The sequence below is a fragment of the Echinops telfairi genome, unplaced genomic scaffold (assembly GCF_000313985.2).
Source record: "Echinops telfairi isolate 266 unplaced genomic scaffold, ASM31398v2 ScPeMD7_7469;HRSCAF=8507_1, whole genome shotgun sequence".
NCBI classification, from domain to species: Eukaryota; Metazoa; Chordata; class Mammalia; order Afrosoricida; family Tenrecidae; genus Echinops; species Echinops telfairi.
In genome coordinates, this window is record NW_022111373.1 from 1,167,645 (window position 1) to 1,184,690 (window position 17,046).

The 17,046-nt window shown below is 39.9% G+C and overlaps 1 protein-coding gene across 1 annotated transcript in view; it reads left to right on the forward strand.

Annotated features, from left to right (window-relative positions):
• Positions 1-858: 858 nt before the first annotated feature.
• The window catches only part of CDC23 (cell division cycle 23), a 35,551-nt gene continuing 19,363 nt past the window's right edge, over positions 859-17,046 (forward strand). The window contains exons 1-6 of the mRNA XM_004696639.3: positions 859-1,019; positions 1,097-1,169; positions 10,989-11,126; positions 14,339-14,381; positions 14,857-14,962; positions 15,097-15,229. Coding sequence (XP_004696696.1) covers positions 859-1,019; positions 1,097-1,169; positions 10,989-11,126; positions 14,339-14,381; positions 14,857-14,962; positions 15,097-15,229 — 654 coding nt within the window. The remainder of the gene's footprint in view (positions 1,020-1,096; positions 1,170-10,988; positions 11,127-14,338; positions 14,382-14,856; positions 14,963-15,096; positions 15,230-17,046) is intronic.

Here is a 17,046-nt window from a genome sequence, read left to right on the forward strand (position 1 = left end):
CTAATATATCGTAGGAATTTGGGGAATGAATGACAGCGCATCCCTCCTCTGGTTGTTTGGCACCTTTTCTCTTTAGTATTTTTTTAATGAAGTGGAATAAAAATGTAGTATTTCACCAAAAATGTAGCAAGTTTTATGAGATGAATACATATTACAAACATAGTTCCCTCGAACTTTTATACCTATGGATGGAATAAACATTATTAAGGGTGCTTTAGAATACGCTGTTGCGCAGATGAATGTTTAAAAAGAGCAAAAATGAAAATTTGTGATTTCCACATTGGGCAGCTATCGAGCCACCCACCTTCTTCGAGAACCCTGATTACAAGAGCCATTTTAGCAACTGATTTGCCGAACACAACCAAAAATTAAGTCTCGGCTCTGCCAAACCGGTGCGAAGTGTCTGAATTCCACCACTGGTTTTAATGCTGTCTGAGGAAAAACCAAGAGGCTACCTGTGCAGCCTTCCTGTGCCCAGTCCAGATTTCTGCCCGCAAAGCACACAACACATCGTCACTCCGGGAAGGCACCCTGTTTCTCCACTCTTTCCAGCTTCTACCTCTGGCCCTGGCTTCCCGGTTCACCGGTTCTAGTTCACGGCCCACTTCCTTTCGGCTGGTGGGCACAGCTTTTTCTCTTCTTTCTTTCTGGTTCGAACTTTCCCGGCTCACAAGCTCTTAGCCAATAGGAAAGGGAACATTTTCTTTTCTCCCGCCCCCCTCGTGACGTTAGCAGAAAACCGATCTCTGATTGGATTTCCCGGAGCCAGAGTCCGCCAATAGCAGGCGGACCTTTTGGAGCCCGAAGGCCAGCTAGTGTTGCAGCCCGTGATTGGCTGTAGTGGACCGAAGCTGGAAAATGGCTGCGATCCTCCCCGCAGTGCCAGTCTCTGTCACGGCTGTTGGAACGCCTGTCCTGACAGCCAACAACGATTTCTCAGATCTGCGAGAAATTAAAAAGCAGCTTCTGCTTATTGCGGGCCTGACTCGTGAGCGAGGCTTGCTACACAGTAGCAAATGGTGAGCGGTGGGGGTCGGCAAGGGGCTCTTGGCCTCCGAGGCTTGTCGAGCTGATTCGGTTTCTGTGGGTGTTGCAGGTCTGCGGAGTTGGCCTTCTCTCTCCCCGCGTTGCCTCTGGCCGAGCTGCAGCCGCCGCCGCCTATCACAGAGGTAAGATTATTCTCGTAGCGAGCACACCCCACCCCCAGTGGAAGGATGTGCTCCAGGAACTAGTGTGTGGTTACTGGAGGGGAGGATACTGCTCAGCAGAACAACTTTCCTCTAGTTCTTTAATGCTTCTCTCCACTATCATGATCCCAATTATGCCTTACAAATCCGGCTAGACCAGAGGATGTACACTGGTACAGATGGGAACTGGAAACACAGGGATTCCAGGACAGATGAAAACCTTCAGGACCAGTGGTGAGAGTGGTGATACCTGGAGGGTGGAGGGAGGGTGGGGTGGAAAGGGGGAACCGATTACAAGGATCTACATATAACCTCCTCCCTGGGGGACAGACAACAGAAAAGTGGGTGAAAGAAGATGTCGGACAGTGTAAGACATGACAAAATAATAATTATAAATTATCAAGGGTTCGGGAGGGAGGGAGGAGAAACTGAGGAGCTGATACCAAGGGCTCAAGTAGAAAGCAATTTAAAAAATCATTTTATTGGGGCTTATACAACTCTTATCACAATCCATACATACATTAATTGTGTAAAGCACACATATACATTCGTTGCCCTCATCATTCTCAAAATTCGGAAAGCAAATGTTTTGAGAATGATGATGGCAACAAATGTACAAATGTGCTGACACGATGGATGGATGGATTGTGATAAGAGTTGTACGAGCCCCCAATAAAATGATTTTAAAAAAAGTGTTAGGAGAGGGAATTAAAACATTTAAAGAGATAGATGTTTTAAGGGATTTTATATGTGTAATTTTGTTTACTCTTTAAAGATTGGTGGTCTTTTACTTAAGCTGGAAAGATTTAGTAAACAATTCGTGCTAAAGATACACACGTTTAAAGGAATTGTAGTCCAATCTACCAATGGTCATTATGAGAAGCATCAAAGGCTTTTACAGGAGTATGAAACGGTTTCTTCACTTTTGTCTGAACCTAAATATCATCATGCTTAAGTGGTCCCTGGATTCAGATGACTCTGGGTTCAAATCTCCCTACTACTTGTGACCACTGGCAACTTAATCTCCTGAGCCTCAGTTTCCTTATTTGTGATATGAATGTAATAATAGATTATTAAGAGAATTTAATTTATAAGGTTATCAAGGAAATTTAATGAAAGCAGTATATCTGGTGCATAGGACTTTGTAGAATTAGCTATTCTCATCATTACATATAGGTAGTCTGCGACTTCCCATGTGTTGGAGTTAACAACACGTTTACTACTGTCTGATTTTGGGTGTTGTACATTTTATCATTGGTAATATGCCCTAAGACATGGTTGACGTACATCACTTGCTCATGTTATCCTTAACCCCCAAAGACAAATAAAACCCAAACCAACTAAACTCATTGCCATCCAGCCAATTCATGTTTATAAAGATACTAATAAAAAATGTGCTTGACCCAATGGGTGGATGTATGGATTGTGATAAGAACTGTACGAGCCCCCAATAAAATGATTTTTAAAAAAAGATATGGATACTAAAAGGCAACACTAATGAAAACAAACAAATGCGGTTTTGACTTATATAAAAGGTGACTTATGCTAGAGTATTCATTGGCATGGAACCTGTCCAAAGTTGGGACTGTCTATATTAATAAAAGAGAGGGCAGGGTAGGATGTACATACTATTCTATGACTTTCAAGTAGAAAGTGTTCATAGTCACGTTACATTCTTTTTTAAAAAGAAATTTGTTGTGACGTGGGTAAAGGTTTACAGAGCAGATCATCAGTTTTGCATTCAATAATTCTTACACATTTTGTTTCACCTCATTCGTTGCAGCCCCCTCAGTGTAACCAACATTTATCACATTTCCTTCCTGTTTTGTTTCCTGTTTTCATTCATCATTTTTCCTTAATGTTTGTGAACTTTTCCTTGGGTAAACGCTGCCCTTTTAATCTTAAAATTAAATCATAATCATAGTTTAAGGCAGGGGTCCTCAAACTCTTTAAACAGGGGGCCAGTTCACTATCCCTCAGACCTGTTCGAGGGCCAGACTATAGTTTTAAAAAAAAAGTATGAACAAATTCCTGTGCACACTGCACATATCTTATTTTGAAGTAAAAAAACAAACGGGGCAAAAACACCCGGCGGGCCGGATAAATGGCCGTAGTTTGAGGACGCCTGGTCTAAGGTGTGTGCTTATTGTTCCCCATATAGATCTGTCTGTTGTTTGGCTGAAAATTAAGCCCCGGTCATGAGTTCAATTACAGACCTGAAGGGTGACCATGTACCATACTCGGTCTTATGCCATCCTCAGGATCCTTTTGTGTTCTTGTGATCATTGTGTCAATCCTTTTCATTGACGTCTTCCTCCTTCTCAGTGGTCGTCCACTTTATTAAGCTTGGTGTTCTTCTCCCAGGGACTGGGCTCTTCTGATAACATGTACAAAGTTAGTGAGGTGGGAGCCCAAGGTATTGTGGGCATGAGATGCAGTGCTACTCCTTGTCTGCATAGACAATAAAAGCCCTTTCTGTTTCTCTTGCATCTAGTGTCTACTTTCTTTCAGTTGGCTAACATAGCAGGTCAGGACCTGAACGTTGGACAACAGCAAACTCTGGATACTCTCTCAGGATACTAGAGTTCCGGGGACTGACCAGTGAGGTTGTGGGACCCTTGAGACTCCTTGAGGCACATCCCAGCTGCCTTGTGGTTGGTAAAGGCTCCCTGGTGGTATTCTTGACCCCTGGCCCACCTGGAGCCCTGTGTGTCCCACAGAAGCTTAGAAACAAATTGGAAGGGTTAGGGTTGAGAGTCTCTGCCCTCAGATGTTTGAGCCCTCAGTTATTAGATAAAGAAGGTTCAGTTTGTTTCCACAGCACTAGCAGACCAGGCACAGAAAAATTGGCGAAGCACAGCCTTCAAACCGACGAGGTTTAAAAGTTCAGGTCCTCGAGGCCTATCTTCATCTGTGGGAAAAGATCTCCCCATTGATTAGAGTCCTACTTGAGTAACAGCTCTCTCCCTCTTGATCTGTTAGAAAATTCCCTTTTTCTCTGCTTTGTATTCTGTAGGTTCTCACTCTCTTTACTTTTAATTCAGATTCGTTTGAGAGGCATTTCTTCTGGCCAAGGTGCTAGAGTGACAACCAAGTGAGTATATGCTTCCAGTGCTATCAAGCATTTGTTGCCTGGGACCTAAAGACTGAGTTAAGTGCCACAGAACCACATTAGAGACTTCTCAAGTGTGGGTGTTTTTCTGAGGAAGGGAAAAGCAGTGTGGTGAATTTTGGCTAGTTGATACAGGAGGTTAAAGACTCATCATTTTATGGTGGATAAAGAGCAATTTTCAATGGGTACCACGGTGTGATATTAGATCCCTGACAGAGATTATAGATTACTCTGAATAGTGAGAAGAAAAATGAGCAACCAGGTTTCCATACTTTAATTCCCCTTTTGGATGCATTCTTGAGAGAATTTTATTTTCAGTCCAAAGATGTGAAGAAGAAGAAACCAGTATTTTTTGTAATTTAATCTGGCCTCCGTATGAGCTGGAAGGTCTGGAGAAATGGCTGTTAGCTATAATATTTTGCAATTAGATTTTTTTTTTTTTGTAAATGAGAAGGAAAATGGAATGAAATCCCTTATGTTAAGACTTTTGTGACCTTCTGTCAGAGCCTCTAGTGGAAGAGTATGGCCCAGAACGACTGTGAAAGACTACTAAATCTCAGAAACTTCCCATCTTCACTACAGGCAAAAGAGGACCTAGTTACTGCTACCTGTCTCCTGCCATATCAATCTGTGTAGCGCCCCTGCTGACCCCAGGTAGCCACAGTGGACTTAAGGTTGGGTTCTGAAGGGAAGCCAGAGATCCTGGCCAAAGGAATGGTCTCCCCTCTCCATTCTAGGAGTGAAACCCTTTCAAACAGGGACAACCCCCCTCCCACTACACACTCACATACCACTACCACCATATGCTCTAAGATAGCCAGGTGAGACCCCAGCTAGATACATTCTCATCTGTGTCCCAGCAGACCTATTTAACTGAAAAATAGTTTTCCTTCATAATGAAAGAACTCCCAAAAGATGCATGATATATTCTCCTAGATGTTCAACACACATAATTCCACCTAAGCTGACTGCCCGGCCCTTAGAAATACTTCTCACAGCTGAGGAAAGGATAGTCTTTGGAAAAGCCCAACCACAGGCAAACAGGGAGGAAAAACAAACCAAAAGAAGTCCATGAGATGGAAGTTTGCCCTCCTTGCTTTTAAAGGATATTCTGGCTGTGTTTCTTCCAAGACACATTTGTGTGTTCTCTTGGCAGTTTAGTGCTCACTGTAATTCAAACGCATCATTTGTTCTCTAGTCTTCCTTATTCACTGTCCAGATTTCAGATGCTCCTTCATCCTGAAAGTGACTATCCACTTTTGCACACTTTCAAGAGCTCTTTGGAGCAGGTTTGCCCCTGGAAGACTGCTGCATGCATAGGCCCTGATTGTGGATCCAAGTGAAATGAATTCCTTGGCAACTTCAGTCTTTCTCCATTTATTATGGTAATTGTGTTTTGTTCCATGTGTGAGGACTTTTTTCTTTACATTGAGTTGTAATCCATACTGAAGGGTGAAGTGTTTGATCTTCATCAGTAAGTACTTTAAGTCCTCTTGACTTGCAGGAAGCAAGGGTGTGCTATCTGTATATTGTAGGTCATTGATAAGTCTTCCTCCAATCCTGATAATGCATTCTTCTTTATATAGTTTATTTTTCTCTGATTATTTACAAAGCATATTGGCTTAGCTAGAATAAGGGTGGTGAAAGGATACAACCCTGATCCACACCTTTTAATCTATTGTGTGTGGGGTGGGTGGGGCGCACCAGAAAGTTTGTGGAAAAATGAAAAGATAATAGAATTATCTTAGGAAATTTTTGAAGTACCTTAGAGTCAAAGCCCCAATATTTAAATATTATATAATCTATAGTATGTGTATTTGTATAGCTTATGTAATATGAGTGATGTTTATCATAATTCGTTTTTTTTGTCATGATCTAGTTTCTTGACATTTTGTCTCCCATTTGAAAACAGTGATGCTTTCTTACTCCAAATATGAAAGAAATTGAAAAAGTTCATGGAAAAATCCCTTATCTTGTTAATTTAAAATTTCCACTAACTTTTTGAAGCCCCCTTGTAAAAATGATACAGTGAGGGGTGAAAAACAAGTAAGCAAATGGTGAGCAGATGTGAAAAGGGCCATGAGATTCTTTTTTGTTTGTTTGTTTTATAAAGATTTATTTGTGTTACTTATATTAAACTCTTATTCCATGGGTATCCATCCAGCTAGCTTTCAGCAGGAACCGGCATGGTTGATTACAAATCCTTCAATTCTCCAAATATGAAGTCTTAGATCCTAGCCTTTTTTGAGATTCTTAATTTAAATTGCCACACTTGGCACATGTTAACTCAATGAAGAAAGCATTAGGTATTTTGGGGGGAATCCAATTTTGTGCTGGTGATATGTAGGCCAAGAAAGATGAGAATAAGTTATTCACATTTAATCAGTTTATCTCAAGGTTTCATATTTTAACTTTTGTACTGTCTAATTTTTTTCCATAGATAAATGTATGTAACTGTTAAATACTTTAAAAAAATCATTTTATTAGGGGCTCATATAACTCTTATCACCATACATACATCAATTGTGTAAAGCTCATTTGTACATTCATTGCCCTCATTATTCTCAAAACATTTGTTCTTCACTTAAGCCCCTGGCATCAGCGCCTCATTTTTTCCCTCCCTACCTGGTTCCCCCTCTCATGAACCCTAGATAATTTATATATTATTATTTTGTCATATCTTGCACTGTCCGACGTCTCCCTTCACCCACCTTTCTATTGTCCGTCCCCCAGGGAGGAGGTTATATGTAGATCCTTGTAATCGGTTCCCCCTTTACACCCCACCCTCTCTCCACAACTGTTAAATACTTTCAACAATAGTAACTGATGACAAAACTTTCTTGGGGTAGAAAGAGTATAATTAATAACATAGTTCAAGGAGGCTTCAAAAAGTTGGTGAAAAAATAGAATTTTTAAAATGGAATTTTTTCATAAACTTTTTGAAGCTCCCTCATAGGTCAGAAGAAGGAAGAGAATGCTCTATTCTGTCATATTGTTACTGACTCCACTTTACAAATAAAACAATGGATGCTCACAGACACTGGTACCTCCCTACTAATATCGCGAGACGAGATGTCAAGGATTCAGAATGTGGGTCCAGGCCCATAACACCGAAGCCTGTGTACATCTGTAGAAACACGTTTCTGTGTTTGATGTGTGTGTTTTTGTCAATCTTATTTTCTTCCCCAACTGACTTTGAAAGCTCTCAAACCCATCAGGATGTTGAGAGAACTCAGCCCCTGCATCGAGTGGATTCTGAGTCGTAGGAGCCCTGGTGGCATCATGGGCTGTGAGGGGAAAGAGCTGCTGGCCTCAATCACCAGCTCTTCCGCAGGAGAAAGATGCGGCTTTCTACCGTCAAGAGTTACAGTCTTGGAAACCCACAGGGGCACTTCTACCATGTCCCGAAGAGTCACTATAAGTTAAACCCTATGCTCCCTAAATTCAGTAGTTTTAACAAGTTTTTCTTTTTTCTTTCTTATTTTCTCTTTCGCAATAAATCTGAATAGATTGTTGACCTATTTGAAAGAAAGTAGCAGATTCTCCAGTAGGTGTCTCCTGATGAACAAGACCATACTTAACCTCGTTACATGAAATAAAATTTAACATTCATATAATATTTTCTAATTTGCAGACCAATTTAGATTTTGTCTGATTATCCTAATGAATGTTCTTTGTGACTCTGCTGGCTCCAGGATCCAATAAAGAATCATGAATGGTATTTATTTGTCATCATATCTCTTTAGTATTTCTTAATCTATCGTTCTCCAACTTTTTTTTTAATTGAGGAAATAAGTTGTCATTACTTAAATGAAACATAAAGTAATTATAAATTGTATTAGTACACTGGTATACAACATGATGACAACCCTTTTATATAGACCCTCTGATCGGGTCCTCCTGTTTCCCATCTAATATCTATTGTTTCGCCCCTTTCTTACTCCACTCTTGTTACACTGGCCTCCTGGTTACTGCAACATGACAAGTACAAGTACGTCTCAGGGCCTTTGTACTTGATTTTTTAATGAATTGGGCAGGTAACCACAAGATCAGCAGTTTGAAACCACCAGCATCGCCTCAGGAGAAAAACTGAACTTTCTACTCCTGTGATGAGTTACAGTCTTGGAAACACACAGTTCTATTCCATCCTTTAGGGTTGCTATGTGTTGGAATGAACTTGATAGTGATGAGGCTTTTATTTTGTTGTTATATTCTTTTTCCAAATCTCTTCCTTAAAAACCTAGATGTTTCAACTCTAGTGCTACCTTACCATAAAGGTCTGACTGCTTCATCTAAAATTAGCACCTTTCATCAGTCTCACCCTCTGACTTTGTCTTATTTTCCTCATAGCACATATCATCCAGCATCTCTGTTGTCAGGTGCTGTCGAGTCCGATCTAACACAGACCAAGACTACCGGTCCTGCCCACAGGTGTTACGTTGGAGCCCGTTGCGGCCGCTGGGTCAATCCATTCTGTCGAGGGCTTTCCTTTTCCCCTGCCCCTCCACTTTACCAAGCATGCTGTCCTTTCCAGGGACTGGTCTCTCCTGATAATATGTCCAAAGTTTGTGAGAGGAAGCTTCTCAGGAGCGTTCTGACGGTACTTATTCCCCAGACAGGTCGGTGTGTTCGCTTGGCAGTGTACACATGAGCAATCGATGGTCTGTTCCACAGTTGGCTTCGGGCCTGCTTTTAGCTCCTCACATGGAGCTTCTTCATGGTCTCTTCCCACAAATGTAGTCAATTTGATTTCTGTGTATTCTATCTGGAAAAATTCACGTGTCTGGTTGCTTTTGTACTGTTGAAAATGGTATTGGTGATGAAGAAATTGTTGGTTTTAGAAGATTCTGACATGATCTCCAGGTTCCTATCATGAAGTCCATAATTTCCAACTATTGCTCTTTCTCTTTGCTTCTAATTTTTTAATTCCAAGTTCCCGTAATTATCAGTCCATCTTTATTGCATGTGTGGTTGATTTCAGACTGAAGACATTGGTAAAATACTTCAATTTCAAAAAAAAATTTAAACAAAAATACTAAAATTTCTTCACTAGCTTTAATCATTGGTGCATCAATTTGAATAATAGTTGTATTGACTGGATGTCCTCATATGCGGATAGATAGTATGCTACTACAGACAGTATTGTATTTAAAGAGAGATCTTGAAATATCTTTTTTTTAAATCATTTTATTGGGGGCTCTTAAAGCTCTTAGAACGATCCATATATCCATTGTGTCAAACACATTTGTACATATGAAATATCCTTTTTGACACTGAATATGACACCATTCTTTGTCATTCCCGGCATAGTAAACTATATGATTTTCTGATTCAAAATGGCCAATACCCTTCCATTTCAGCTCATTTATGCATTTCATTTTTGAAGAATTCCAATCTTCTTAGATTCATATTTTGTATAGTCCAAGTTCTAATTATTAATAGATGTTTGCAGCTGTTTCTTATCATTTTGCATTGTGCTCCATCAGCAAATGGAGGTTCCCCAAACTGTACTCAATGCGTACCACTATGGTTGATTGCACTTTGAGAAGGCAGTTCTCCCTCAGACAGATTTTGAATGAGTGCCTTCTGACCTGAGGGGCTCATCATCTGGCACTATGTTTGACAGTGTTCTGCTGCGATTCATGAGCTATTAAAAAGCCTCAGACTCATTGCAATCAAGTTGATGCCGACTCATAGTCGACCCTATAAGATAGGGTAGAACTGTCCCTGTGAGTTTCTGAGACGAACACTTTACGGGAGTAGAAAGCCCCGTCTTTCTCCCGAAGAGCGGCTGGTGGTTTCCATCTGCTGACATTGTGAATCGCAGCCCAATGCGTAACCAGTTTACTACCAGGACTCCTCGGTATCTGACAAAGTTCCTGCTATTCATAGTCTTCAGGGCTCATTCCTTAGAAATGGACAGCCTGTTCCTTCTTCATAGTTTGCTCATCGTTGGAAGTTCTACTGAAACAGGTTCAATTTGGATGACCCTGCTGGTGTCTGGAATCCCAGTGATTCAGCTTCCAGCATCACAGTCACACACAAGCCAACACAGTCCAGCAAACAACCAGACAAATGGTGATCATATAACAGTATATATTTTAGCTTGATCTCTGGCTGGTGAAAAATAAGCTTGAAGATAGGGACTTTGTTTTGCTCACTAAAGTATCCATAACAACTGACTACTTGAAAAAAAAAGAAAAAACAACAACAACAAAAAAAACCAAAAAAACAACTGACTACTTGTTAAATAAATGAATACATAACCTTTATCTTGGTAAATATGTCAGTAGTTGTATATACTTCTTAGATATTTTTAATCTGTCTTAAAAAAAAAGCAATGGTAATTTTATTGCTTTACTCACTGCTGTCCAGTTGATGCTGACTCACAGTGACCCTCTGCGGGGTCCAAGGCTGTAGATCATTATGGAGCAGGTCGGCTCATGCTTCTCCCTGGAGCAACTGATGGATTTGAGCTGCCGACCTTCCAGTTCGCAGTCCAGTGCTTACCCACCACGCTTCTCTCTTATTGCTCTACTCAGTATTGAAAAATGACAGGCAGATTAGGTTTTTGGGAGCAGGAAATAATTATATTTTCTTAGATCATAAAATGAGTGAATATGCTTCCTAGATTGAGAGCTTCTGTTTTCCTATTCCTAACCACTTACATAAGCTTCTGTCTTTTCTAGGAAGATGCCCAGGATATGGATGCCTACACCCTGGCCAAGTCCTATTTTGATGTTAAAGAATATGATCGAGCAGCACACTTCCTACATGGCTGCAATAGCAAGAAGGCCTATTTTCTGTACATGTATTCCAGATACCTGGTGAGGGCCACTTCACGATATTACTCTCTCTTCAGTGGGAAAAGTTTAATCGTTCAAAGCTTAGCAGTGGACCAGTGAGTGTCCATTGTGAATGTATGTACACCCACTGCTTTAGATTGCAGCTCATAGCAGTGATTCTAGAGGACAGAGTAGCAGTATTCCATTGTGTTTCCAAGGCTGTAAATCTGTGCAGCAGACCGCAACACTTTCTTCCAGGGAGCAGCTTGTGCGTTCGAACTGCTTATGTTAGCCACCCAGTGCTTAACTCACTGTGCCACAAGGACCTTGAATGTACCCTTCTGGCCATGATTTGTAGCTCATAATTCAGGATAAAGTATCGGTATCAGCCTTTGCAGTCTCCTTGGATCTTCTCCGCACCCCCAGTATTGTATACTTTAGGAAACATTTATACAAATTGCTTTAAAAAAAATTATTTCAGTTATTCGTTTAATGGGAAGCTTCTAATTGTCAAGTACAGCAGCTTCTTGAGCTTGTGGGCTGTGTTTGAGTCATCTTGGTTTTCCCAGCACAGTATCTTCTCAGCTTTTATTAAATGCATCTACTATGCTTTAAAGACTTAATCATCCAGTTCTATTTTAGGCATTGGGTCCTAGGTGTGCACATTACTACTGGGTTGTTGCTGCTCCCTGAATGCCTGAATAGATGGGGTTTGCATTAAGGAATATGAGGGAGCTTTAAAAAGTTTGTGAAAAAATACTCTCTTTGCATACCATTCTTTCATGAACTTTTCAAAGCTCCTCCCCTCCTATGTATACATATATCCATATATGCTATGGTTATTCAAGAATACTTCCAAGAATATGTAGAAAAATGTCAGTGTCTAATTCCATTTAACCATAAACTTTAGAAGCCCCTTGCCGGTATGCATACACATTTACAGGTATATTTAATTCTGGGCTTATTAAAGCGGCACCATGTTGGCGCAGTGGGTTAAACATAGGGCTGCTAGCTGAGAGGTTGCTGGTTTGGGCCCACCAATGACTCCAAAGGAAAACTGTGTGGCCATTTACCACTTTGGAACCCCTGAGGAGCAGTTAGTTCTACTTTGTCCTACAGAGTCACTTTGAGCTGAATCCACTCCATCACAGTGGGTTTATCTATTATAAGTCATGACTTTACAATAATATTTCTAATTTCTGCCCAACATCACAAGACGCATTTTAGCTTTTTCTTTTGTATATTTGTAACTTTTTCCCTATTAGAAGCTTGATTCCCTTATTCTTGATATATTTATTAGTCACTCCCCTATATGCGAGCAATTTCCATATCCGGTGCTCTCAGTCATCTCCCCCCACCCCCGGCAAATATGGACGCTTTTCTCACCCTACTTGCCTGACTGTGAGGTGCTTTTCTCCCGTGTGTGGACTTTTGACCCCCTGTGCCATGTTACCTTCCTCCCTCAACAAGGATTCTTTCTTTATGTTATTTAGACTCTGACATACTGCTCTCCCATCCCTTTTGGCCTCCACTCAGCTGCACAAATGCCTACTTTGCTCTCTGCCACTTAATAGGGTTTTTTTTTTTTCCACTTAAGACTTAGTTATTCTATATAATTTGCTTAAGTCTTAGGAAGTATTCTTATAGCCATTGTGTTTTACTGTGGGCATTTTTCCTGTGCATCTTAGATGTCTAACACTGAAATAAGGGGATGTGGAACTCACTGACAGTTTTTCCTTTATGGAGTAATTACCTCTCCTGACTCTTTGATAATGAACAAAGTAGCAGTCATTTAGGCAGCATAAGATGCCCATTTTAAAGAAATTTGAAAATTGAAAAAATTTATTTTTTATATACAGCTTTTATTTGTGCAGGAGCACTAATTTATGTAAGTTATAGCAGAAAGGGAAGGAGCACTTGTTGAAGTTTTGGGAAAAGTTAAAAGAAACAAAGCCAACATTTACTTTTGAACTTTGTGTTTGAAAATGTAACTTTTAACCAGATTCACCTATTATGTGCATTTTGTATCATGTGCTTGATTATTTATCTCTCTCCATACACAGATATGAAGGGGCTTCAAAAAGTTTGTGAAAAAATGGGATGAAATTGAATCGAATTTTCCACAGACTTTTTGAAGCCTATTTGTATATATAACCATAATAGTATATTTATTTACTTCTTTGAACCATTTGAGAGTAAGTTACCAGTCACCTACCACTTTACCCAAAAATACATCAATATTTCTTTTCTTAGGATAAGGATATTATACTAAGTAGCCACAGTGTACTTGGCAGATTCAGTACATTTAAAATTAATACCATACTTTAATCTACTATTGAATTTCAATTTTGTCAATTGGTGTGTCCTCTTCTATAGCATTTTCCTCCGTCTTACAATATTGGATCATGACTTGAATTTAGTTGTCATGTGTCTAATCTTTCTGGAATATTTCCACCACCTTTTAAAATTTTGACCTCTATGACATTGACAGTTTTAAAGCTTATAGTCTTCGTCCCCCTTTCTTTTAAAAATTAGGACATTCTTCAGTTTTCAGTATTTCCTTGACTTTTTCCTGATTATACATATATGGCCACAATAGGATGTAAGTGATGTGCCCTTCTCAGGGCATTGCATTGGTAGTACACGAGCCTCTCAGTGCCAGCGATCGTTTTGATCACCCAGTCGAGATGTCTGGTTTCTCCACTCTGGAGTTATTATCATTTCCCTTGCAGTTAATAAGCAATCTGTTGGAATATTCTTTTAAGACCATACAAATATTGTATTCTTCATAAAAAAATCCCTTTAGATATGATATTCATTGTTAACAGCTGCCTGAAACACTCTTCATGATGCTATTGCAAGTGATGAGTTACCAATTATAGCACACTCTCCATATTTACTAGCCAATTCTTGTCATTCTATTCTTTTTTTTTTTTGGTCATCCTATTCTAAATAAGAGCCTTCCCCTCCTTTATCTCTTTACTTACTGTCAAGACAGATTCAGTGATTCCCTTTTTAAAAAAATGGCTTATAATTCATTATGTACCTAATTATTTTGGTACTCAGATTGTCCAAGATTTGGTCAGTGGGAGCCCCCAAATAGTTGCTTAAAATTAGTAACCCCCCCAAAAAAAATTAGTAACCAAAGCAAATGCCATTTTGGTTGGACCTTGGCCTCAAGAGTAGGTTCAGTTTACAAGTTTAGAAGTGTTTCAGAACAAGCTGACAAAAGATGTGTTGGTTTTCTCTTACAGTCTGGAGAAAAGAAGAAGGATGATGAAACAGTTGATAGTCTAGGTATGCAGTTCTTTTCTCTTTCCTTTGGGTTATAAAGCACAGGTTGCAACCTCAAATATCTGTGGAAACGAGGCAGGTAAAGTGAATGCGTGAAGAGGGTCAAGGAAGACTTTGCAGTCTGGAGCGCACATGGGTCATCTCAGCTGGCTGGTTGTCGCTCATTTCTGCGTTACCTTAGCTCCTGCAACCTGCAGCTAGGAATTCAGATGCTTAGTTGAAACACTTGATTTTTAGATGTAGATAAGTAATTTAAAACTTTGTTAAAAATTGTGTGGGCCTAGCAAAATATGACAGACGAGGCATCAATATGTGATTTTTGGAATAAAGTAGCTTGGTTGTGAAAGGCATCTCGCAGTCAGAATCTGGGCTGGTAGTTCTAGATGTAATTTTGATTGATGCCAAAGGGAAAGTTGAGGGCTGTGAAAATGAAGACCAGCTGCTATCCCTTAGCTCAGAGACTTTGTTTCTTGTCTAGGTCCCTTAGAGAAAGGACAAGTAAAAAATGAGGCTCTTCGAGAACTCAGAGTGGAGCTCAGCAAAAAACACCAGGCTCGGGAACTTGATGGATTTGGCCTTTATCTGTAAGTATTACAGTTGTTTGGAGCTTTTGAAGGTATGATGTCTAGAATAGAAAGGAAGTCATAGTTTCCCCCGTGATTGTTTCCTTTTTTCCAGGTATGTTCATCTCTCCTGCAATGCTTTCCTTCTCTCGTAGGTATGGTGTGGTGCTTCGGAAACTGGATTTGGTGAAAGAGGCCATTGATGTGTTTGTGGAGGCTACTCATGTTTTGCCTTTGCATTGGGGAGCCTGGCTAGAACTCTGTAACCTAATCACAGACAAAGAGATGGTAAATTGAGATGCGTTAAATGAAAAGCCCTCTACCCAATCGTATGTAATTCTGTAACAAGAGGGATGGGAACATTTTTTGTTAAACCCTTGCCTATAACTAGTTTTCTGTTGTTGCACCAGTCTGTTTCTCTGCTGTGGGACTTTAGTGTTCATTTGGACAACTAAAGTCTAGTTTTGTTCCGTAGTTGCTGTTGGATTTACATTCAGCGGCATTAGAATTTTAAAAATATATTCATACATTCAAGTTTTAATGTAACTTGTTTTATCAACAGAATACTATTACGCTTTCTCCATGAATTCCAAAAATGCTATAGAAAAGACTTCTCTGAATTAAAAATATTTTTCATGTCTCTTCTGAGCTGTCATAGGATTCTACAAAGATATGGAAATTTGTTTTTTACGAAAATTGCTTTGCTAACTTCAGTCATTTTAAGTCATTGTGAGAGGACATTGTCTATAGAGTTGATCATGTTGTTGTTCTTCAGTAGTTACTGGATGGAGCAACACCCTTTTTTGGGGCGATTTTGAAGCCCCTACGGCTATAGTATTGATTCCCCAGATAATGATAAATACTAACGACCACTAAACGTGTTTCTGAATTTTATCTTGGTTTTCACTTGTATTCATCTATCTCTAATTGTCTGCTAAGCTTTCATTGAAAGCTCTGTTGTGTCACTGAGCTTTAATATACAAAACCAAAGTTTTCATCTTGCTTGCCAAGTTCTTTGTCTTCTGAATTTGAAAGACTCAACTTGATTTTAGTAGCATCACTATTTCTGAACATTCCCATTTTGACACTTCAGAATCCATTTTGTCTCTAACTTTTCACTTGTCTCTTCTTAGTCAGTCACAGGACTTTGCCATGCACGTCTTTACCTTGATTTCTCTCACTCGCATGCTGTTCATCACAAATTTGCATAATTGTATGAACTTTCTCTGTAGCTTTCCATTGCTTACACTGTTACTTTTTTAAATTATAAGATTGTATTTATATTTTTAAATCATTTTATTGGCACATAATCCACACATCGTGCAATTCAACAGTTCAGTCATGTCAAGAAGAGTTGTACAGCCATTGCCACAATGACAACATTTTCTTCCTTCTTGTACTCATTGTTATTAGCTCCCCATTCCCGCCCCCCGCCCCCGCCATAACCTCCCCTGCTACTTTTAAGCCATTCTCCATACTGTTTAAACTTACTTTTTAAACACTCATGTAAGCATATTATTCTCTTTGTATTGGTCTCTTGTTTTTTTGTTTTTATTTTAATCGTTTTATTAGGGCCTCATACAACTCTTATCCATGCATACATCAATTGTGTAAAGCACATTTGTACATTCATTGCCCTCATTACTCTCAAAACATCTGCTCTCCACTTAAGCCCCTGGCATCAGGTCCTCATTTTTTCCGCCCCCTCCCTCATGAACCCTTGACAATTTATAAATTATTATTTTGTCATATCTTGCCTTGTCTGATGTCTCCCTCCACTCACTTTTCTGTTGTCCGTCCCACAGGGAGGAGGTCACATGTAGATCCTTGTAATTGGTTCCCCCTTTCCAATCCACCCTCCCTCTACGCTCCCAGCATCGCCACTCACACCACTGGTCCTGAAGGGATCATCCGCCCTGGATTCCCTGTGTTTCCAGTTCCTATTGTACCAGTGCACACCCTCTGGTCTACAGCCAGACCCACAAGGCAGAATTCAGATCATGATAGTTGGGGAGAGTTGGGGGGATAGGAAGCATTTAGGACCTAGAGGAAAGTTGGATTTTTCATCCTTGCTACATCTCACCCTGTCTGGCTCATCTCCTCCC